The sequence below is a fragment of the Phoxinus phoxinus genome (genome assembly GCF_949152265.1).
Source record: "Phoxinus phoxinus genome assembly, chromosome: 23".
Taxonomy (NCBI): Eukaryota; Metazoa; Chordata; class Actinopteri; order Cypriniformes; family Leuciscidae; genus Phoxinus; species Phoxinus phoxinus.
Window position 1 is genome coordinate 9875267 of NC_136898.1, and position 23366 is coordinate 9898632.

Here is a 23366-nt window from a genome sequence, read left to right on the forward strand (position 1 = left end):
GGGACTTTGAAAATGGCTCATTTAATGAGACATCAGATCCATAACAGATCTGTAGCCCCACCAAACCCGAGTCTCGTACGATGGTTCCACTGCACCTGCAGGCCTCCAGAGCTTCTCAGTATAGCATGTAGGTCGACTCGGCGTCTCTGGAGAGTTATTAGACACTTGAAGTGATTTCTCTACATTTACTCTCATTATTCAGTCAATATGTAACAATTTGTGTTTGCTTATGTTAAGCATTGATATAATATGTGTTGTATGAGTTATTAGTATAATTTGACACAAAAAAGCCATTTATGCGATAACACCTAAACTTTATTAGTTTGACCTGCTTTACATTTTACTGTTACCCTAGAAAACAAGTACATGCGGGCATCGATTTGATATAAGTTTCTAAATGTGATACAACCGTTACGTATTTAGTTACAAAAACGGTTAAAAGGACACAGGCAAAACTGAATAGTCATGAATAAAATATTTGATGTTGGCGCTATTGAGTGGGCGTGCAAATTCTCCAAATACACCGCCCACTCCATATGCTAGTTTGTAATTGGTTAATGCTAATGTCATCGGCTACCAACAGTGAATTCGATTGGTGGATATGGTCTCCCATGGTGACTGACACGGTCTCCCATGGTGACTGACATTGACATATAGGCGCTACATTCGCTGCTGGCTGCTAGTCCATAAACAAGCAGTCTGATGCTGCAATACCTGTTCATAAAACACTAAATTAATAACGTTTGATGTAGACAGTCGGATTGACGGATCTGCGTGCAACATTAAAAGGTAATTGCATTTTGATGGATGCGAGGTTTTTCTACGTGGTTAACAGAGTTTTGAGCAACCCTTCTACTAGCTAACTTGCTAATATGCTAACCTGTGCTACATCACCTGCTAGAATGTATTGTATTTGCGCTAATATTTTATTTTAACAGGTTATCAATCGTTTCTTGTCCTCTCTGCATTGGTATTGAGTTTTATCCTAGCGCATGAAGATTATTTTGGTGAATGTGCTCCAATATAACGTTAATATCTGCAGATATATTTAATAGATGTCAGCGTTTGTTATTAGTTAAACTGTTCGTTATACGACCGATCAAATAACAGAGTTATTTGATTTTTAAAGTCAACCCTGACCACTGAAACTTGTATTTGATGCGGATATGTGCTTTATAATACCATAAAGGCCTCCAGTTGCTTTTGACAGATGTGTCCTGCAGCATTTTGGCAGTTCATTCAATCTCTTTGTTTATTTCATAATATGTTTTGGCCATCTGCTGTAATACAGTAAAGCTCATACAGATGCATGTTTTCTGCCACATGTCACATCAGCTTTGCGTTGCCAGACATATTTATAGTAATCTGGGAAGGTTCTGAAGACGGTCTTTTATTTGACTAGCAGACTGTGTGCATGATACTACTGCTATAGTCTTCAATAATGCAATGTGAGCGTCTAAATGGGCTCTGCTGTCTGTTTTTACCTCAGTGAAAGCACCAGGATTCTCCTGTCAGATATATTTGGCTGTCAGAAGTCAAACTGGCAGAGATGGATGAGCAGAGTGTTGAGGTATGTTTACTGTGTGTGTGTGTTTATACTAACAGGCACCAAGTAAAAAAATTAAATAATTATCAGAGACAAAAACTTGACATGGAACATTAAATTTAACCTTTTCCGAAGCAGGAAAAGTGTGTTACTATTTACTCACCCTCATGTCCAATGTGAACAACTTTCCTTCTTCATTGGAACACAAAATGTGAATTTATATTAGGAATATTCTAAACACTTTTGTCAAAATTACAAAACTTTCTTAGAACTCCCAAATTCAATTCAATGCAAGTTTATTTGTATAGCAATTTCCGCTGTGAATATTGTTTCAAAGCAGCTTCACAAAAAATGCTTGTTACAATTTATGAAGTATTTTGTATCAGCCAGAGATGTGTATGAAAGTAATATCCATATGTCAGTAATGCTGCACAGCTATAATATAAGATGTTATGTAGACACCGCAAATTTGTTAGGATGCAATTATAACTTGTGATAGTAATGATTACAATATAAGGAAAATATTTGATAGTTTTGTATGTCAATCCACAATTGCTGTCATCTGAAGTCTAGTGGTAGAAGAAGAATTAGCGTAGCTGCTGTTCATAGCATTTTTAGGCAGAAGATGATCATGATCATTTTCCATACTGCGCAATGAATCTGATCTTCAAGCAAAAAGAACTGGATGAGTTTGTTCGTTGGCCAGAGAAGAACTGGCCCCCTGACTGACCTCCATTCTGTTACCTGATGGGGTTTGGGTTTCTTGCTTCTGTCGCCTCTGGCTTGCTTAGTTGAGGACATGTAATATTCAGCAATATTATTGATTTGTCTGCATTGACACTTTTGAATGAGACCTGAACTGAGCTGGACTATTACATCACTGAACTGACTTCAGCTGAACACTATTTTCTTTTAGAGCTGCTGTACAGCTGAAATTAACTCTGTTTGCATCATTGAATTGTTTTCCACTGTAAAGCTGCTTTTGATGCTTTATATAAATAAAGGTGACTTGACTTGAAGATCATACTATTTTATCAGATATAATTACAGGTTGTGAGAAGCACCAAATTACAAAAAAAAAAAAAAAGTGTAATAAAAGTGATCTATAAGATTTGTCGGTTATATTACAAGCTGGACGCACATCAAAGAAAATAAACTATGTGAGGGTGAGTAAATAAAGACAGAATATTAATTTCTGGCCAAACTGTTCCTTTAAGAACAAACTAAGTATATTGTTAGTTTTACGCTAATTAAGTCATGTGTTCATGGATAAGCTAACAAGAAGCTCATTACATGTTGTTTAAAAGTTGACAGAACACCCTCTCAATGCCCAGTACACATTGTACGATTTTGGGCTGTCCCAGACGAAAGATGACCAATTGTGGTGATTTCATTGGTTGTGGCTTCTAAACGGTGGTCCTACGTAGTACAGTGAGAGAGGTTCAAAGACGGCTGTTGTCACGGTCTTAAAACCAAAGATAGCCTGAGAACATTTTCTGACAGTGTCCGAAATTTAGCATGATCATTTCAGTGTGTTTGCTGCTACAACCTATGTCTACTAACTAGCCAATAAAAATGCAACCTGATTACATTAAATGTCGTATTGATCAACACGGCATAGAGCTAAAACTTAAAACTACTTGCCTCCATTTGCAAAATTTGCATGCCAAGATGGCCTCTTTTCCCTAGCCATGAACATGTCCATATTCTCCTCTTTCGCTTCCTCGTCTTTTTTAATTGGCGCACATAAAAACCACAATTCCCAAAGTGTGATTCATCTTGCTCTATTTGTTTACCACTAGTACATCCTGATGACGTTTTATTCTTCTATACCTTACGTCGTAGCCTACGATTCAATAAGTGTCATCATCGCACTGTTTACATACGTCTACCTAAGTTTATTAGATCCATCTCGTACAGTGTGATTTGTGATGATCTTATAGGATTGCCGAAAGCAGGCATAAGTTTGTCTGAATTGCCTGTTCTCTTGCGTCCCTCATCAGAGTATTGCGGAAGTCTTCCGTTGCTTCATTTGCATGGAAAAGCTGCGCGATGCCCGTCTCTGCCCTCATTGTTCCAAACTCTGCTGTTTCAGCTGCATACGGGTGAGCAAACACGTACACACTCATTAACACACAGCCAAGAGGAGCTCACAGTGTACCAGAGCCCCGTGTAATGAATCAACACTCCCTGTGCTCTCTTTATTTTCACTTGACAGGATAGGAGAATATTCATATAAGGGGATTTGGTTTAATAACATTTAAGTATTATTTTTTAAATATTACACACTTCAACTTTAACTGTGAGTCTGTGGCCGGTTGCATAAACTGTTTAGACAAGTCTTAAGTTTCTCACCTCATTTTTTCCTCCCCTCAAGACTGGTCCAAATTAGTTCCATAAAATGGCAGTTTGGTCTACTTTGAAAAGGAAAAGTAACACTTATTACTCTTGTCTAACTGCTAGTTGGTCAGACTAGTTCTTAATACGCAGTCATAACATAGTGCCTAAGTTTATGCAACTGGCCCTAGATCTAAAACATTATAGTTTCGTGTAAAATGCTTTTTAGATGCTTTCCAAGTGCATGTTGTGAAGAATCCCACTTATAAAACTCTTAAAATGTATTTTAATAATTGACCCATTACTGATTCAGAGGATAAGCCAAGCTAGCATTTATAAATGAGTACATTTTGTTCTTTTTGTTTCTCTTCCCGGCAGCGATGGCTGACAGAACAGAGAGCTCAATGTCCCCACTGTCGGTAAGTTCTGAGGTTCAACTTCAAATGATGCTTCGAGCTCTGACAGTCTTTGGAGTAAATCTACAGGATTAAGTATTGATTTTTCCATTGTTAGAGTTCATTTCAGGGAAGCACTGATTAGTTACATTAAAGAAACCACATCCAGAAAAACTTTAGAAAACTGGACCAGAGCCACCTGATATTTGGCAACAGAAACACACTTACATAATTGCCAAAGCAGTTTGAACTATGTTCAAACTAGAGCTCTATAATTAAATCTCAAACACAAAAACTTCTTTATCAGGAGTCCTGGAACAGATTAATCCCTGATACTTGTTTTTGGTTTATTAAAAAAAAAAAAAAAATCTTAATGATGACAGTATGGTAGAACCAACTTGAATCCGGTTTGCAACACTGTCCCCTCTTGATTTAAAAAAAGTGGGAATAATAATAATAAATATGTATATGGTCCTTATGACTAATGCAAATTCTAAATGTTGAATTCAGAGCTCCTCTTCAGCTGAGGGAACTGGTCAACTGTCGCTGGGCAGAGGAAGTGACTCAACAACTGGACACACTGCAGCTCTGCAACCTCACAAAACATGAGGAGAACGACAAAGACAAGTGAGCCATACACTTATTCGCACTGAATATTTATGCAATTCTAACGGCTGCAGTGCGGTGTTTTTCAAACATGGACACTTTTGGCCCTGTTAAATAACTATTTTTTTATTTAGTAATGTTGGTAATGTTTTTGTTTTTTTTAAAGAAAGAAATTAATACTTTTATTCAGCAAGGACACAATGTCATTAAATCGAACAGAAAACGAAAAAAGAAAATTGTAACTTTATATACGTCTTTACTATTTCAAATAAATGCTGTTTCTGAACTTTCTATTCACCAAGGATTCCTAAAAATGTATCACCGTTTCCATAAAAATATTATACTGCACAACTGTTTTCAACATTGATGATAATATAGAAAAAAAGATATGCAGAGAGTATACTGGATTTTTCTTTTCTGAGTCTCCTCTCATTTGATCAAATAACTAACTAACTAACTAACTAACTAAATAACTAACTAACTAAGTGATCAATTAGTGTACACTATAATACTGACTGCCAGTGATTCTCTCCTCACTCTGTCATCCTCTCACCCTAACAGGTGTGAGAACCATCATGAAAAGTTGAGCGTGTTCTGCTGGACTTGTAAGAAGTGCATCTGTCACCAGTGCGCTCTGTGGGGAGGCATGGTATGTGTCTCCGTCTTCAAAACGCATTAGTCAGGCTGGTGGATTACATGTATGGTGTCATTTCCTCCTCAGATGAAACATGACTGGTCACACATAGGAGCATATTATCAATGAATAACACTGCACCTAACAATGTAAGTTAGTCTCAAACAGGAACTTCCCCATCTCCTCCTCTCCACAGCATGGGGGTCATACGTTCAAACCCCTGGCCGAGATCTACGAGCAGCATGTGACGAAGGTGAACGAGGAGGTGGCTAAGCTGCGGCGCCGGCTGATGGAGCTCATCAGTCTGGTTCAAGAAGTGGTAAGCACCCTTGCTTCTCATTCACGCCCACTCGCAGCATTTAGACGTGTTTAGAGTTGACAATTCATAATGGATGCTAGTTTACCAGCCTCAAATGCCTTTTAGATGGAACTGCTAATGACAAATCAAATGTTATCTAATTACATGTATTTCTGGTTTGATAAGTGGCGTTTTACATAATGCTTTACATAATAAAGACGTTTTACATAATGTAGAACTCCAGGATGCCAAGAAACCCACATACATCCATCAGTTACTGATTATAGCCCACTTTTGAATCCTACGTCATGTGATTTTCCAATAGAGGGCGCCACAGCTCATGTATCCACAGCAAATTTAATGTATTCAAGATGCACTACATGGACAAAAAAACATCTAGTGGAAAGTGTTCCCAGAAGTCGAAGTATTAATGCTGAAGGCAAAGCTGAATTTTCAGCATTATTACTCCAGTCTGTGAATGATCCTTCACAAGTCATTCTAATATGCTGATTTGGTGCCCAAGAAACATTTGTTGTTATTAACAGTGTTGAAAACATTTTTGTGGAAACTGTAATACATTTTTTAGGGTTCTTTGGTGAATAGAAAGAACAAAAGAACAGTATTTATTTAAAACAGACATCTTTTTTTAACCTTATAAATGTCTTTTCTGTCCCTTTTGATCAATTTAATTTTGCTTTCTGAATAAAAGTATTATTTCTTGCAACAACAACAACAAAAATCTTACTAAGCCCCAAATATTGAATGGCAGTGTGTTCACCCACATACTTTTGGCCAGTAATGTGAATCCAACTAAGTTAAAGAAACAAGGTCAGAAGTATTCTGTGATAATTGAACCACATTTTCTTTGTTTTTCAGGAGAAGAACGTTGAGGCGGTGCGTGGTGCGAAGGATGAGAGGGTGAGGGAAATCCGGAATGCTGTGGAAATGATGATTGCTCGACTTGATAATCAGCTCAAGAACAAACTCATCACGTTAATGGGTACAAGCATGCTTTTCTTCTGACATCCTTTTCATATAACTTCATCTTTGAGGTAATATTGGTCTGATGTAGTGTTGCTGCACCCACAGGACAGAAGACCTCACTGACACAGGAAACAGAACTGCTGGAGTCTCTGCTGCAGGAAGTGGAACATCAGGTGTGTGGTGGAGTCAATGTATGATGTATGAATGTAATATAATACAGACATGCAATGGGGTCCAAGAGTCTAAGACAATCAAAGAAACTTCAAAATATATTTTAATCTTTATTACCAAATCAAATAAGCAAATTCGACCAACAAATGGAGGATGAACCAAATACTAAGTCATTCTAAAAATTAATGTTGAAGTTTCAGTTCAACTTTTCACTTGCATTATGTTGATTGAATGAATTTGTAATGGGAAAAATAGCATCAAAGTGTGACGTGTGTTTACACCCTACAGCTGCGTTCATGCAGTAAGAGCGAGCTGATCTCCAAGAGTCCAGAGATCCTGCTTATGTTCCAGCAGGTTCACAGGAAACCAATGCAGTCTTTTGTCACCACTCCTGTCCCACCAGACTTCACCAGGTATGCACATTTAGAAACTGTACCTGTTTTACTGCCCCTTCATGCAGATGAGATCTCAGTGTGCTTGAAGTTTTATGCTCTCTGTGGCAAACTGTGAAATAATGAAAATTCTCTAGGCTAATAGAGCCGTTCAATCACGGTGTCAATTTGTAGGCAACACGGTCGGCTACTTCACTTAACATAATGCTCCTTTATTCATAAATTAATTAAAGTTTGTGGTCAACATTTCTTGAATAGACTTTCCCTCTGCAATATAAATTGCATGCAGTCATATCTCATTTCTCATACCTCAGTGAGCTGGTCCCTGCCTATGACTCCAGCACTTTTGTTTTGGCAAACTTCAGGTAATGACCCTCCCTTTGTCTCTCTTATTAATTAATTTCTTAAATGGTGCATTAGTTCTCTTGCGTAATTTGAATCGGTGTTGTCTCATTGCCTGAAGTACTCTGCGGCAGAGAGCCGACCCTGTCTACAGCCCGCCGCTCCAGATATCAGGCCTTTGCTGGAGGTTGAAGGTTTATCCGGTACGTTTGTCACAAGTAACATGAGACAAATTGAAATTCCGTTTTTTTTTTAAACTTCCTATTCTCACAGACTTTGTTTTTGTGGTTTAGGATGGAAATGGAGTTGTTCGGGGAAACTATCTCTCTGTTTTTCTGGAGTTGTCTGCGGGGCTTCCTGAGACGTCCAAGTAGGCCGCACTCCCTGATCTTGTCCTCTCATCTTGCTGCATAGTCTCACAAATAACTTATTATTTCATGCCTAACTCATTGTATTCCCTCTAGATATGAATACAGGGTGGAGATGGTCCATCAGGCCTCCAGTGACCCCACTAAAAACATAATTCGAGAGTTTGCATCGGACTTTGAGGTGGGCGAGTGCTGGGGGTATAACAGGTTCTTCAGGTTGGACCTTCTCGCCAGTGAGGGATACTTGAATATGCAGACTGACACGCTTGTGCTCAGGTGCGAGCTTGCATATTTATATTAGACCTTTGTATAGCTCCTTTAATATTAAAGGGGTCATGAACAGCATTCAAAAAATTGTTTTACAATGTTCATTGAGGTCCACTTATGATGTTAGCAAGATTTTTATTTTTTTTTAGATCAAAAAACATCCTAATTTAGAAGTAATAGGCAATTTTCTATCCTGTTTTTGACCCTCTCTTTGAAACACTCCGTTTTGATAGGCGTGCCGCATTCAAGACTTGGAAGTAAACTCCCACTGCTATGATTGGTTTACACAGTGTCTACACCAGACGCAAGCGACGCAACATGACAAAAGTAAATAGAACCCATTAAAATCACTGATGCTGTCTACACTTAATGCGGCACTATGTGACAAATTCCTGAGGGTAAATTGATGCCTCGTTCTATTTCTGAGGTACTTCAGATACTAAGGACAGTTGGATTTGCAGTGGTCGCTTTGTCACGTCCGGTGTGGACACAGTGTAACAGTTTTTCCAAATAATTTTCAACGTCTCCGCTACACGTGTGGAATTGTTTTGAAAACTTCCGATGTTCGCCATACATGTTCCTGATCCCGAATCAGAAGACAAACCTACACCTCAAATAACAGTTTGGTAATTAATATCTTTATTTATATTTATTCCTTATGTATTTGTGAGGTAGTATTGTATTTTATTACATTAAATTAGTGTTGAAACGACACTGCAGAAAGGTACATGTGAAACATTTATGCGCATTACATGATTTTGGGTGATTGGTTGCAATAAAAGCTGTTTTTGGACTAACTAGGAAGTTTTGAGTTCTGAATCTTACAGCATATTTTTTATAGTAAAATAACCAATATGTCAAAAGGTCAAGGAAATTCATGACCCCTTTAATATAAATATTTAAGTTCATTTACTTTGAACCCGTGTTAGTTGTGCCTTTTGACACAAAGCATAATTGTGTTCAAAAACATCTTAGATGGAATTTAACTTTGTGTAATCAAAAGTTAAAGTTTGAGACTTCAAAGTGTCCTAAATGCTGCATTTATGCCAAAAATACAGAAAAAAGGTGGGGCTCATTGAAACGCTTAAAGACGTCCTTCCAACTCAAATGGATGCAAGAACACGTCCCGTGTGAACCATTTTCTCTGCTTCTAGAATAACCATTCAATGTATCGGCTGCAAGGGTGTATCCAGTGTATGCTGTCTCGTTCATTTCTCATGCTCTGCTTTTTCCATTAATGTCACAGGTATCAAGTGCGATCACCTACGTTTTTTCAGAAGTGTAGAGATCAGTATTGGTATATAACTCAGCTGGAGTCGGCCCAGTCCAGTTACATTCAGCAGATCAACAACCTAAAAGAGGTCAGTGTTAAAGATGCAGTTATGTGTGGTTCTATGTAACCCTGAATACAGCCTCCTTAGGATCTGGTTAGAAGAAACTGCATTGCTTTCTTCTATACAGACTGAAGCGAATGTATTTATGAATACATTTACTTTTCATGTTATATTAATGCTATAACATTAACATGCCTGTTAATGTTTTTAAGCTTAACTAAATAGTCCACCCAAAAATAAAGAAATTCTGCAATGTGATACCAAACCTGTATGATTTTCTTCTGCGGAACACTAAAGAAGATATTTTGAATAATGTTGGACTCCATCGCTACATAGCTCCATACTATGGAAGTCAATAGGAACTGAAACTGTTTTCTTTCCGACATTATTCAAAATACCTTCTTTTGTGTTCCGCAAGTTTGTAACAACATTAGGTTAAGTACATGATGACAGAATTTTAATTTTTTGGTGTATTATTCCTTTAAGATGTGATGTATGTTGCTTATGTTTTGGTATATCTCTGTTCAGAGGTTGGCCATAGAACTGTTCCGTCGGCAGAAGTCACGGAGTTCCTCTCCACCTGATCGGCGTCTCTGCCCCACGACTTCCTCCGGGAGAGACTCTCGTCAGGGGAAGAGCTCCTTACTGGAGGAAGGGAGTCAGGCAGCATCAGTGGGGACGAAGGAAGATGAGGATGAAGAGAAGACTCAGCATGATGACTCTAATGTAAGGCCTGCATGATGACGTTCATAGCTTTTTTTTTTTTTTTGCAATCAAATGTAAAGTTTTCCTTCCCTTTGGAAATAGAAAAGTACAGTTGTTTTTTACTCTTATAAAATATTATCCATCATTTCATCATTGCCACATCTTTGATTACATCATCATCATCTGACAGTAGGCTGTTTTTAGGCATTTAACATTCACATCAGTGTACACTCATTGTGATCTCTAAAGAAAACAAGCTTACATACTAATGTAATGTTGTGAACCTGCAGATTTCTGTGCTTGGAGCTATTTGATGTTATATTGCGCACATTGGGATTAGTTTGATGATGATGTCTTGATGCAACGTTAGGAGTTGTCTGACGGGGATCTGGAGGTGGACTGTCTAACTGGAGACGAAGATGTCAATCCTCTGGATGGAAGTAGCACCTCTGGGAGCTCCACTGCCACCAGTAACACGGAGGAGAATGACATTGACGAAGAGACCATGTATGTACAAGATTTAAAAACGGCCTTACTAAAACTTCAGAATGTGCTTTTAAAGCAGAACCACTTGACTGTTAGTGATTTTATCATGGATGTTAGAGGCATAATTCACCCGAAATATGGGAATATTCTCTCAGGATTTACTTCCTGTTATGCTACTTCAAAATTGTATTTCGTTCTTTAACTCGCTCAAAGCTATTGTATGGTTTCAGAAGTCTAGTGCATTGGAAGTCATATGGACAAATTTTTTGGACTTGACAGTCTATGCTGCTTCGAGAATCTTTTTGAAGTTTTTTATTTGAAAAGAAACTTAAATCGCATGAGGGTGATTTAAATAATGACAGGATTTTCTTTTTTGGCTGAACTATTTCTTTTGACCCAGGTAAAATCAGGTGATATTATTGTTATGAACAACTTTATATATGCCTCATCCAATGAGCTTTTAGAGACCGAATTATTTTATTTTAAAATATTTATTTTATAGTAATTGATGGAAAACAGCACTTGATGAAAGTCACAAGCTTCACTGTGGTACGTATGTAGATAAAGTAGATCTATTGAAAGTGTTTCTGGCAAAATCGTGATCAGCTCTAATAGCGTTTTTCTTTTTTTTCCCTCATAGCAGTACTCATCATTTGTTAGGTCACATCCTTATGGTGTGGTAAATACTAGTGTACCAAAATTAGTGCATAAGAGATGGTGCTTTGTGTGCCAGAGGGTAACAGCTGTATCCTCCCCTTGACTGGAAAACACTGTTTAATTAGGGCTGCTACCACAACTGTGACAGGAAGCCCCCCGCGCACTCTGTTCAACCAGAGAAGAGCTGTTCTTTCTATCCTGTCCTATCACGATCTGAGAAAATGAGCACTATTGGCAGCTTTGACTTGTGTAGGCTCTGTGAGAGTGCTCGTGTTTCTGTAGTGAGGTGTTGGAGTCAGAACCTCACATGTTTCTGCTCATGCTGCCGGCTACCGCCTGCTCACACAGCTCTCAAATGCACACTCTGCTCCAACCAGATGAGACGAATGAGTCATCAGAGCCTCTACCTCCTGCTTACAAATGCTCGTTCTCACAGAATCTCTTTTCCAACGTGCACACACATACGTGCACTCTTGTTCTCAGGCCCACGCACATTTTCTCATACCTTTGACTCCATTTGCTCGAGTGTTTTGTGTGTGCCCATGGACTAACCGTTGCCCAGATGTCAGAAGCCCACTTCTTCAGGATAAAGTAGGGGAGAGAGTGAATATAAGGTTAGGACCTGTTTACACCTGGTATTATCATATCAAAAAGCATTTTCTGTGACCTCTTGAGATTGCATATTTTTGATTTGATTTCCCATCAGTGTGTGTTAATGCACAAAAAGCTTCTAGCTTATTGGATGTGCTTCATGTGTTCTTCACATGTGCTTCACATGCATCCTGATGTCAGTCAGGCAAACCAGAGAAGTCTTGTGCATGTTAATGTAATACATATATAGCAGGGATTTAAATTCAAATAATAACTATGAACATGTACACTTTCTATTTTTTTCGATATATAAAGAGAACCCACAGAATACATTTTTTAATATATATATTTAATCAAATCAAATAAAAATCCAATATACAAAGATAATTTTTATTGGTGGGGCCAGTGCAAGTACTGACAGGGCAAGCAAACATTTGTTCGATGTATCCGTGTGGAGCCGAGGCTCTCAGCTTCTATAAATACTGTTGTGGATCAGCGCAAAGAACCGCTGGAGAGGACTGAGTCATCTCGCGGTTGAGCCTGAGACAATGGTGCATGTGTTACCCTTACACACAGACACGCACACATACTCGCATATACATACATATTCAGCAGTAAGCTTGGAGCGGAACGCTATCAACACCCCCTGTGGAGAAGCTTATTTCAGACCGTACCACTTCTCACTATTAACAGGGGGAGCCACGCAAATGAATTTAAAGCATGTGGCGATACGCTGGGGACATAATGCCCGGCAACGCCTCATTTAGCTCCATTGGGATCCAATTAATAATTTCCACACATACACCAAATATTAGAGCTGATCTGGTTATGCATTGAAGTTTTGTTTACTTGCTGTTGACATTCCACTTGTACTAGAGAAATAATACAAGTGTGAATTGTTTCCTTCTGCTGTAGGTCTGGTGAGAATGACGTGGAGTACAGCGGGAATCTAGACCTTGAGGAAGGTGAATTACCTGATGATGTTGCCGGGGCAACAGGTGAACCAGATTTTCTCCATCCAAGCGTCCTCACTGATACTAATAATGCTGTTTCTCTAATGAAAAGCGAATGTCATGCATATGGCAATCTGGTGTGTTAAAACACTTGGCTTTGAAGTGTCCTCGACTGCGACACTCTGTTAATCAGTTTTAGTCATGAAACCGAGCCAAATTACCATATCAGCCTTTGAGGATTTACTGCAGAATCTGCAGTTTAAAACGCGGTTAGAGCTTCTGCTGAAAGACTGTTAGTTCACTAAATCGAAATGACATTTAATAATTCCCTAAAACAACTTTTAACTAGAACTATAATGTTTTTAGTGTTGAAACAGCCGAGCAGTGTTATTGTTAAAGTCGGCATGAAACTGAGCAGTGTTATTGTTAAAGTCGGCATGAAACTGAGCAGTGTTATTGTTAAAGTCGGCATGAAACTGAAGTTGTGATCATGTTTTGATCATCTTTTGTGTGAAACTGTCTCTCAAACGAGAAACAAAAAATGCAGAACGGGCATTGATTTTGTCGGAAATTGATTAGATCGTTGGATTGCTGTCGTTTGCTATTTGCTGTTATCTCATGTGAGTGACAGGTTGCTGGAGGGGGAAACTATTTTGATGAAAGTTTGTGCAAGGATAAGTAATTTATAATAAACCATCCAATATTCCATCAAAAATAATAATTGTACATTTTTATTTCATGGGGACTTCAACTAAAACTAATAAAACTGGTAATTGAAAAAAATAATCTCAAATATAAATATATTAAATAAAAATAAAAATAGCTTATATAGATATAGATATAAATATTAAAAACTTTTAATTTCAGGTAATTGCCATGGCAATATTTTAATTACTTTAAGATTATAAACTAAAGCTGAAATGGAAATACATTTAAGCTACCGGTAAATGGAAATATAAAAAAACAAAAACTATAAAAAAAATTACAAGCACAATTTTTTTTTACTAAGAACGAAACTTAAAATTAAAAACTTAAAATAAAGTTATTAATAAAAATACTATATTAATTAAAATATTAATAAATACTATAAACGTATATTAATACAACTAAAATAATACTGTAGCTGAGAAACAATTTAGATTTACATAAACCCATTACCACCTTGTGGTGTGCGTAATAAAAAAATAAAGAAAAAGAATTCAACATTCCATTGTCAATTATTCAAGTTATTTTAGAAAATATTTACTTAAAATGCATTCAGATAATAATAAAAAAATCAGCATTATCCATTGGTATAGTCCAGATCAGCATGGTTATTGACTAATCAGATAATATAGTACATCATTTCAGTAGTCAATAGCAGTAAAAAAAAAAAAAAAAAGTACATTTAATTGAATTAAACCAATGAGATAAAGCCTTTAAACTTAAAGGAACATACCGACTTTTTGGGACTTTAGTTTATTCACCATATCCCCCAGAGTTAGATAATTCCATACATACGCTTTTCATCTCCGTGCGTGCCGTAACTGTCTGATGCACCCACCGCTAGCCTAGCTTAGCACAAAGACTGGAGGTAAACGGCTCCAGCTAGCATACTGCCCCCAATAACGGCATGTACGGAGATGAAAAGCCGGTATGTATGGACTTATCTAACTCTGGGGGATACGGTGAATAAGCTAAAGTCCCAAAAAGTCGGCGTGTTCCTTTTAAGGACTTCAGTCGGTGAATCTTTTTTGACCTGTTTTCGATCTATATGTTACAAATTGCGATGTAACCTACTTTACTGTACAAATACTCTACTTTGATAGACTTTCTTCCTGTACTTTTCATATCCCTACTGGCTTCCACCTTTACATGCTAACCCACTGACTACAGCTGCATAATGTTACCCTTGCACAAGCAAAGTCCTCTCTGTACTAACTGTCTCCCCCTGCTGGTCAGGAGATTCGGGTGCCTGTGCCCGGGGCTCAAGGCGTGGGGCAGGTGCAAGTTCAGCCAGCCTCCTGGAGATCGACCCGGTCATCCTCATCCAACTCTTGGACCTGAAGGACCGCAGTCATGTGGAGTCACTGTGGGGGATGCAGCCTCGCCCCCCTACCTCTCTCCTCCAGAGCCAAGGTGTAAATGATGTCATCAAAATGGAGATTACAATTATTAATAATTAAACATGAACTTGATAACACTCTAAAGTGTCTGTAGCACCTAAAGTTGGTATGATTCATGACTCATTAACCATTTTTGATTGACAGCTGCTGCAGTGCCCTCCCGTAAAGAGCGCGAGCGTCGCCCTCAGGCGGTGCGTCGGTCAGCCCCGGACTCGGGGGTCCTGATCAGACTGAAGGCTCAGATGGCAGAAGTGCGCAGTAAGATGTCAGACGTGAAAGGGCAGCTGGAAGCTCGCAGTGGAGCCGGTCGAGTCTCCTCTCAGGAAACCTCAATCCACGAGCAGGGCCCCTCCATGGACTCCGAGATGGGACCCAGCCGCAAACCCAGTGAACTGCTCTTCAAAGCGCCCATTTCATCAAGACACTCTCGCAGTGGTATGCACTGAGCTTTTTTTTTAAAGGTTTATTTTTGGCATTTTGGGAGAGTGAACGGTGGGATCAGGAAAGGACCCTGAGCTGGAATTCTGATTCGGGTCGTCCAAAGCACAGTTGTCTGAGTGCTGGCCGTGAGGTGCGCTAGTTACTCCTCATACATTTATGAGTAGATGATGCGTAACACAACCATTGTTTTTTATATTAACATAAAGATTACATCTTAGATTAGATGTTAGGTTAAAATGTTATGGATTTGTTTGAGAAATTGTGTCATTTAGGCGCCTTTTTCTAAAAGTTTTTGTGCAATTAATTTTTAAAAGGACAGATATTCCATGTAGTCTTTAAAATTATTATGAGCTCATAAAACTGCCTGCGTAATGATTGTTAAATAATTAGCAACATGCTGTGTCAAATATTTTTAGATGGAGTGTAGCATATCACACTGCACGAAATGTCAAAAATGAGGCTGTTTTTTATTTGTAATAATATTTCACAATATCTCTGTATTATTTTATTTATTTTTTGATCAAATAAATGCAGCCTTTATGAGCATACGAGACAAAAATCTAATAAGATTTTACAGACCCCAATCTTTTGAACGGTAGTGTATATTGTTGTAGATTCAGCCTGTCTTTGTTTTAGGGGTGAAGAAGGCTGCTTCTCCTAAGCTGGAGAGTGTGGGAGCGCTGGGTGGACTGTCCCTGCGCCGGACTGTGGATGCTGGAGAGAAGGAGCTGAGAGGAGCAGGCCGAGAGTCCCCTACTGAACCTGCTCCGTGTCCCAGAGAGGGACCCTCCTCCTTAGATGGTTTGTACACTACACCGTTCATCTCGTAATTATTGAAATGACATGAGAAACAGTCATCGTACAGTAGTAGACTAGTCGTCCGCCATTTATCTTGTGAGAAAAACACACTGCATGCTGCTTTTCAGCATATTGCACAAGTACGGTAATGCTTTTTTTTATTAAAAAAGGCCCTTTCAAGTTAATGGTTTATTTAACCCAAAAATGAAAATTATCCCATAATTTACTTACCCTCAAGCCATCCTGGGTGTTACGACTTTCTTCTTTCAGCCAAACACAGTTGGAGTTATATAAAAAACTATCCTGGCTTTATAATTGGAGTGAATAGTATTTTATATTTTGAAGCCCAAATAATTGCATCCATCCATCACAAAGGTAATCCATACGACTCCAGGGGGTTAATATAGGCCTTCTGAAGCGAAACGATGAGTTAACATTATAAACTATAACCACTGGCTTCCGGTAACGACCATACGTGATAAGACTAGTTCCAGTGGAAGAGTGACCTCTGACCAAGCCTCAACCAGACTATTTTACAGGGCTTTCCAAGACTAGTCGTCTAGCAACGCTCAAGCTGGTTGATTATGAAAATCTGTCGTTTTGCCCATCCCTAGAAGCGACAATAGCTATGAATAATCTGAAAAGATTAATTTGGGGAAAGGCAGACTTCTGGGAAACTCAACCCTGATATTTCAAGGCGTATTCAAATGGTCTGAAATGACATTTATCTGTGTTTTGCAGGCTCCCTGAAAGCGCGCAGTGTGCAGACTTCTCCTCCCTCGCTGGGAAGCAGCTCCTCTTCCTCCGATAAGCCCTCTGGCTCCAAACACGAGGATCTGCTGTACGGAGCTTCAGCTTCAGACCTGTTCAGCATCACGGCTCTCAATGGAGCCGCCACCAAACAGCGCAGGACTCCAGCCGCTGGGTAATGCACATAAAACAAGCCATCGCTGTGTAATTGTGTGTTTCCATTCATGTACAAATCCAGTAATTGGGCTTGATTGAAGGTTGCCGTTTTTATACCTAGAATAGACATTTAAATGCTGATGAGATCCTCAGTAATGGTGCACTGATTTTAATTTGTCGTAATTTGTTACATTCTATTCTATCATCTATTCTGATGCTATAAATCTGTATTAAATCGAAGAAAGAGACTTTATTGGGCACTTTTGCACTCCCCCCTTCACAGTGAATAGTAAGGTAAAATGACACACAATAGCTTTCACAATGCTAATATTTGGCTCTGTTTAAGTTTTGCTGTTTTTTGGGTTTGTTTCTTTAGTTTTTAGGTTTTTTTTGTTGTTGTTATTTTTGGTTTCACGTTAAATATTTGTCATACAATAGCTTACACCAGGCACATTTTTGTTTAGTAGTTTGTTTCATGTAAAATAACAAGACGCATAGGCCTGGTTCCACGGACATGGCTTAGATTAAGCCAGGATTAGGCCTTAATTCAATTAGGGCATTGGTTTAGTTTTTTAGTTTGTTTTCTCTTTTGTTTTACATAAAATAGCATGATACACAATGTGTTTTTTTTTTACCATGCTAATAAGATTGTATCCCTCAGGCCTGGCCTGCTGACAGACAGCTCTCTGAACTGTGATCAAGAGAGTGCCTGTGAAATCCAGTCACTGCTGTCACTGGTTGAGCCATCGTCCTCTTCCTCCTCACGCCCTGATGAAGGTGAGACATGAAGATCCGCTCTCAAAAACATGGGCCATAATTACACTGCACCATGTTATATTTGTGTTGCATCAATGAGTCATTGCACACACTGTGAAGGAACGCACTGTCATTCAACTGCATATGAAATTAGACGTGTTCTCAGGATTTGACAGTTAATCATACTCCAAATGGCCCAAAGTTACCGTCAGGAGGCTCTTGAGTAACACTCCCTTATCTGATGCTTTATTGCAAAGGAAATGAAGCACAACTAATACAGAAAAAACGTGTTCTCAGTGCTGATATCTGGTATCTGATATCAAATAAGCGCATGGTCGTCTGTCCTCAGATCTCCTCAGTGAGAAGCAGCCTCACCGCGTTCTGCCGAGCATGAGCAGTGACAGCGAGCTGGACTGTGACACGGAGAACGAGAACGAGGATGAAGTTGTGTCTCTGGAGGCTGGAGACTGTGTGTTTGACACCAGAACACTACCCTGCCCAGGTTTATATCTCACACTTCACTGACACTGCTAGTTCACTGCTACCACTCAAAGGTTTGGACACACTTGACTGAACTTGTTTTTTCATGATCTTTTTTATCAAAAGGCTTAGGCTTAAATACTACTACTACTTTTTTTTTCTCAATTCAGGTCAAATTGAAAATGTACCTTTTGCATTTTTACATATGCAAATTAGGCTCAATCTTATTAAAAATGAAGCGATTTATTTATAACAAAAACAATACACAACTGCACCTTAAACGTTTGATAGATTTTAGCTTTATATAAATTATTTATCCCGTTTGTCCATTCCTCGGTCTCCTTTTAACTCTTTCCCTGCCAGCGTTTTTTTTAAGGTGCCAGCCTTATCAGTATTTTTGATCATTTTCACAAAATTTCAATGGCCCCCAGAATATTTTGTTGTATGAATATCTGAACATGCAATATATCAAAAGAAAGAACAGAACCTCTGGTTTAAACAAAAAACATTTGGTTCTAGCTTAATGCATTCTTTTTAATCAGCTCTTGAATGTGGGTTAGTTTAATAAAAACAAAAAATTTTGAACAAAAAGGTTTTCAAGTTTTTTTTTTCTCTCCAAAGAATACAATATGCATAAGTAATGCTTTATCGCTTGTTTCTGCTCCTTTTTTGCCTGTTTTGATCTGGAGATTCTCTTCTCTTTCAGAAAATGCGTATAATGGCTCGTTCCCACCGAGCAGCACGGTACTGTATAGCAGTGAAAACACGGAAAGCGGGAAAATTCTGTCAATGGCTGGGAAAGAGTTAAATGTTTATTAATTTGTTATACCTACACTGATTTAACCCTGTTCTTGGCATGAAAACAGCCTTAGATGCTGAAAACAAATATCAAATAATTTTTTTGTTGTTGAAAAATTCCAGAAATCTATCTGACAGTTACAAGAAGTGTAATTTAAGAAGCAAAAAACATGTCAATCTCACTTCACTTGGCTGTTGAAGCTAACCAGTTCTAATTTAATTAAAAATAAATATTTATTGTTTATTAATTCTGAAGATTAGTTTTTGATCAGAAAGTCAATATTGTTAAATCCAAGAAAATCATGATTTTTGCCTGTATATCTCCCCTTTTAATAGAGTTATTCTATATTAGGGAAACACTCAATCACACAGCCTGTATGTTGAATAAATGTAATTACGTGCTTTGTTAACGTTTAAAATAGGTCAGCCACCTGTTTAGTCTCTGATTATCTCTGTGTGTGGGCCAGACTGCACCAGCTTATTCTGATATTCCAGTATTGTGACTTTTGTTCCAGCGACCTGTGTGTGGTCTGCTGACGTCCTGTCTGTGTGTGTGTCGTTCTCAGGCGAGCAGCTGATCCCCGATGATCTGAGCTTTGTGTCTGGAGAGACCACAGAGAGGTGATCCGCCACAGAAAATGCTACAGAAAAAGTCGTCAGGCTCTGAATGTGCTCCTTACAATTATGTCTGTGCACTTACTTTATGTTAAGATGGAACAGGAATATATGTGCTACTGTATATGTTATTTAAGAGAAACACAACTTTCAGGATGGGAAAGAAAAGTGTTTTTTTCTTCTTCTCTGCATTGTGAAATGCGTAACATTCCGTTATAAAGGTGTATAAATTTATGTGTGCATAACTAGATGATCATATATTAAAGTTGTATACTACATTTCTTTACTTTTGCATTGCTGCTTATTGGTCATACATTTATAGGGAGTTGCCAAACAGTTGCCCTATTTTATTTTTTGTCAAAAACTGAGTTTAAATATTTTGGCACATTAAGTCAGAATGTCAATACAGATGCTGCTCTGTTACCGATTCATGTGGCTTTATAGATATATATATATATACATATATATATTAGTGAGTTTGGTAGCTAACCCCACTTCAGCTGTGTAGTCTGCAAAGCTTTCTACACCCAACACGTTTACATTGACTAAATGTCTGCAAAAAGGGAACATGGAGCTGATACAAGTTCAAATAATTTTCTGAATTGATTGTTTTATATATATATCAAATAAGCAGTTATTACACAGCTCAGTTACAAGCATTAGTAAACTTATTAATGCTACATTCCCATTTTTGCGTGGTGTTTTTTTTACCCCCTTTTTTATATAATATATATAGCCATGTTAACTCCTATAATATGTCCAAATAAAAGGCAGTTACATGCTTAAACCAAAGTCTTAGGTGGGTCCAAGTGTGTGTTTTCAGCCCCACGCAGGTGGTATTTTGCATCAGAACTGCTGGAGTGTTTGTGTGGTTTGGTCTGAGCTCAGACACACACATTGATGACGTGGGCCTGTTACGGCAGCAGCAGCAGCTGGATATCACAGCGTTTCTGTTGTGAATAGATGTGGTGGCGTCATCAGCAGCTGGGGAGTGATGCACTTCTATTCATCTGAGGTCACAGTGTTGCTCTTTGCATGGTCAGCTTTCATTCAGTACAGTCTGTTGAAAGTGTGAATGTTTTGTTGAAAAGTGTACTAGCTTTTGCTGTTTAATCTTTGGCTTAAGAATTAACAACAGGTCAGTGCGTTATACAAATACTTTTTTTTTCTCTCTCTACTTCCCCTCCAGCATGGTTATAGTCTCTGCAAAGTCTAAAACAATGAAGACAGTGTTCCTTCACTATTTAATATAAATCTAATGCTTTGCTTTGTGCTGTAATAATAATGTCCCTATTTTGATGTTTTATGTTTCAAATGAGCAATAGAGCAATCTGTTTACTGGTTTATTTCTCTAGCATCATTTTTAAGATTTTTCTGTTTGGAAGGGAGGGAGGCTCAAAACAACCTGGAGTATATGCACAGTGTGTACTGTATATTTATCTAAATTAAAATCTGAACAAATAAAAGATACTATTAAATACTTTTTTCTTTCTTTCTTTGAGTCACATGAATTGCAATGTGTTGAAGTGTGCAAAAAAAATTACAGGTTCAATGTCACACCCAAATAATAATTATATAATAACAAAATTAAAATATTTAATTTAAGATGTAATAAAAATACTTATATTGTTTGTGTAAAATTAGATGATGTATTCATACTTAAAACTTTTTTTTTAGGTGTTTTGGACTTTTTATTTCTTGGCATTCCAATTTTTCTTAAAGATTATTTTTTGTTTTATTTATTGTATTATTTTTTAAATCAGCATAAATTAAATGCTCCTCCTTGAACTGCCACCTCACCGTGGTGGAGGGGTTTGAGTACCCGAACGACCCTAAGAGCTATGTTGTCCGGGGCTATATGCCCCTGGTAGGTTCTCCCAAGGCACACAGGTCCTAGGTGACGGGTCAGACTAAGAGCGGTTCAAAAACCCTTTATGATTGAGATTAAATCGAGGACTGTGACGTCGCCCGGCATGGCGCAGCTCCACCCTGGAGCCAGGCCCGGGGTTGGGGCTCATATGGGAGCGCCTGGCGGCCGGGCCTCCCCCCATGGGGTCCGGCCGGGCTCAGCCCGAAGGAGCGACGTGGGGCTGCCTTCCCGTGAGTTCCTACAGGAGGGACCAAAAGGGTCCGGTGCTTAGTGGATCGGGCGGCAGTCGAAGGCGGGGGCCTCGGCAACCCCGATCCCTGGACATGGAAACTAGCTCTAGGGACATGGAACGTCACCTTGCTGGCAGGGAATGAGCCTGAGATTGAGGTTGAGAGGTACCGACTAGAGATAGTCAGGATCACCTCCACGCACAGCTTGGGCTCGGGAACCACACTCCTTGAGAGAGGATGGACTCTTTACCACTCTGGATTTCCCCATGGTGAGAGACGGCGGGCTGGTGTGGGTTTGTTTATAGCCCAGCTCAACCGCCATGTGCTGGAGTTTACCCCGGTGAACGAGAGGGTTGCCTACGGGCCAAACGGCAGTGCAGGATTCCCCGGCCTTCTTGGGGTCTCTGGGAGGGGTGCTGGAAAGAGCTCTGACTGGGGACTCCAACGCCCACGTGGGCAGTGATAAAATAAAAATCTGGCCAGGGAGGAGTTCGGTGAGGCCATGGAGAAACACTACCGGCTGGCCTCGAAGAGATTCTGGCAAACCGTCCGACACCTCAGGAGAGGGAAGCAGTGCCCTACCAACGCTGTTTAGCGTTGTTTAGTTCAGACTTGTTCCCGGTGCATGTTGGACTCCGGCAGGGCTGCCCTTTGTCGCCGGTTCTGTTCATAATTTTTATGGACAGAATTTCTATGCGCAGCCAGGGGCCGGAAGGTGTCAGGTTTGGGGATCGCCCGATTTCGTCTCTGCTCTTTGCGAATGATGTTGTCGTGCTGGCCCCTTCACTCCAGGACCTTCAGCATGCACTGGGACGGTTTGCAGCCGAGTGTGAAGCGGCTGGGATGAGAATTAGCGCCTACAAATCCGAGGCCATGGTTCTTAGTCGGAAAAGGGTGGCTTGCCCAGTTCAGGTTGGTGGAGAGTTCATGCCTCAAGTGGAGGAGTTCAAGTATCGTGGGGTCTTGTTTACGAGTGAGGAAAGGATGGAACGGGAGATTGACAGACGAATCGGTGCAGCTTCTGCAGTAATGCGGTCGATGTACCGGCCTGTCATGGTGAAAAAATAATTTACCGGTCAATCTACATTCCTACTCTCACCTATGGTCATGAGCTTTGGGTCATGACCGAAAGGACAAGATCCCGGATACAAGTGGCCGAAATGAGCTTTCTCCGCAGGGTGGCTGGGCGATCCCTTAGAGATAGGGTGAGAAGCTCGGTCACTCGGGAGGAGCTCAGAGTAGAGCCGCTGCTCCTCCACATCGAGGAGGTGGCTCGGGCATCTGTTCCGGATGCCTCCTGG

General features: G+C 39.4%; 1 protein-coding gene across 2 annotated transcripts; it reads left to right on the forward strand.

Annotated features, from left to right (window-relative positions):
* The first annotated feature begins 633 nt into the window (after positions 1–633).
* trim37 (tripartite motif containing 37) lies at positions 634–21440 on the forward strand. Of its 2 annotated transcripts, none has more exons than XM_079599509.1 (25): positions 634–789; positions 1490–1570; positions 3550–3651; positions 4262–4302; positions 4789–4905; positions 5446–5533; positions 5715–5837; positions 6693–6816; positions 6906–6973; positions 7260–7384; positions 7678–7728; positions 7827–7908; positions 7999–8075; positions 8170–8349; positions 9587–9701; positions 10203–10400; positions 10750–10886; positions 13029–13111; positions 15008–15184; positions 15316–15606; positions 16249–16413; positions 17152–17335; positions 17978–18093; positions 18422–18574; positions 19917–21440. In XM_079599509.1, the coding sequence occupies exons 2-25, from the start codon at positions 1550–1552 to the stop codon at positions 19973–19975; spliced, it is 2877 nt and encodes a 958-aa protein (XP_079455635.1). In that variant the 5' UTR covers positions 634–789; positions 1490–1549; the 3' UTR covers positions 19976–21440. The 2 variants fall into 2 exon arrangements, with proteins under 2 accessions (XP_079455635.1, XP_079455636.1); XM_079599510.1 differs by having other exon boundaries at positions 649–789; positions 18422–18626; positions 19917–20249.
* Positions 21441–23366: the final 1926 nt, after the last annotated feature.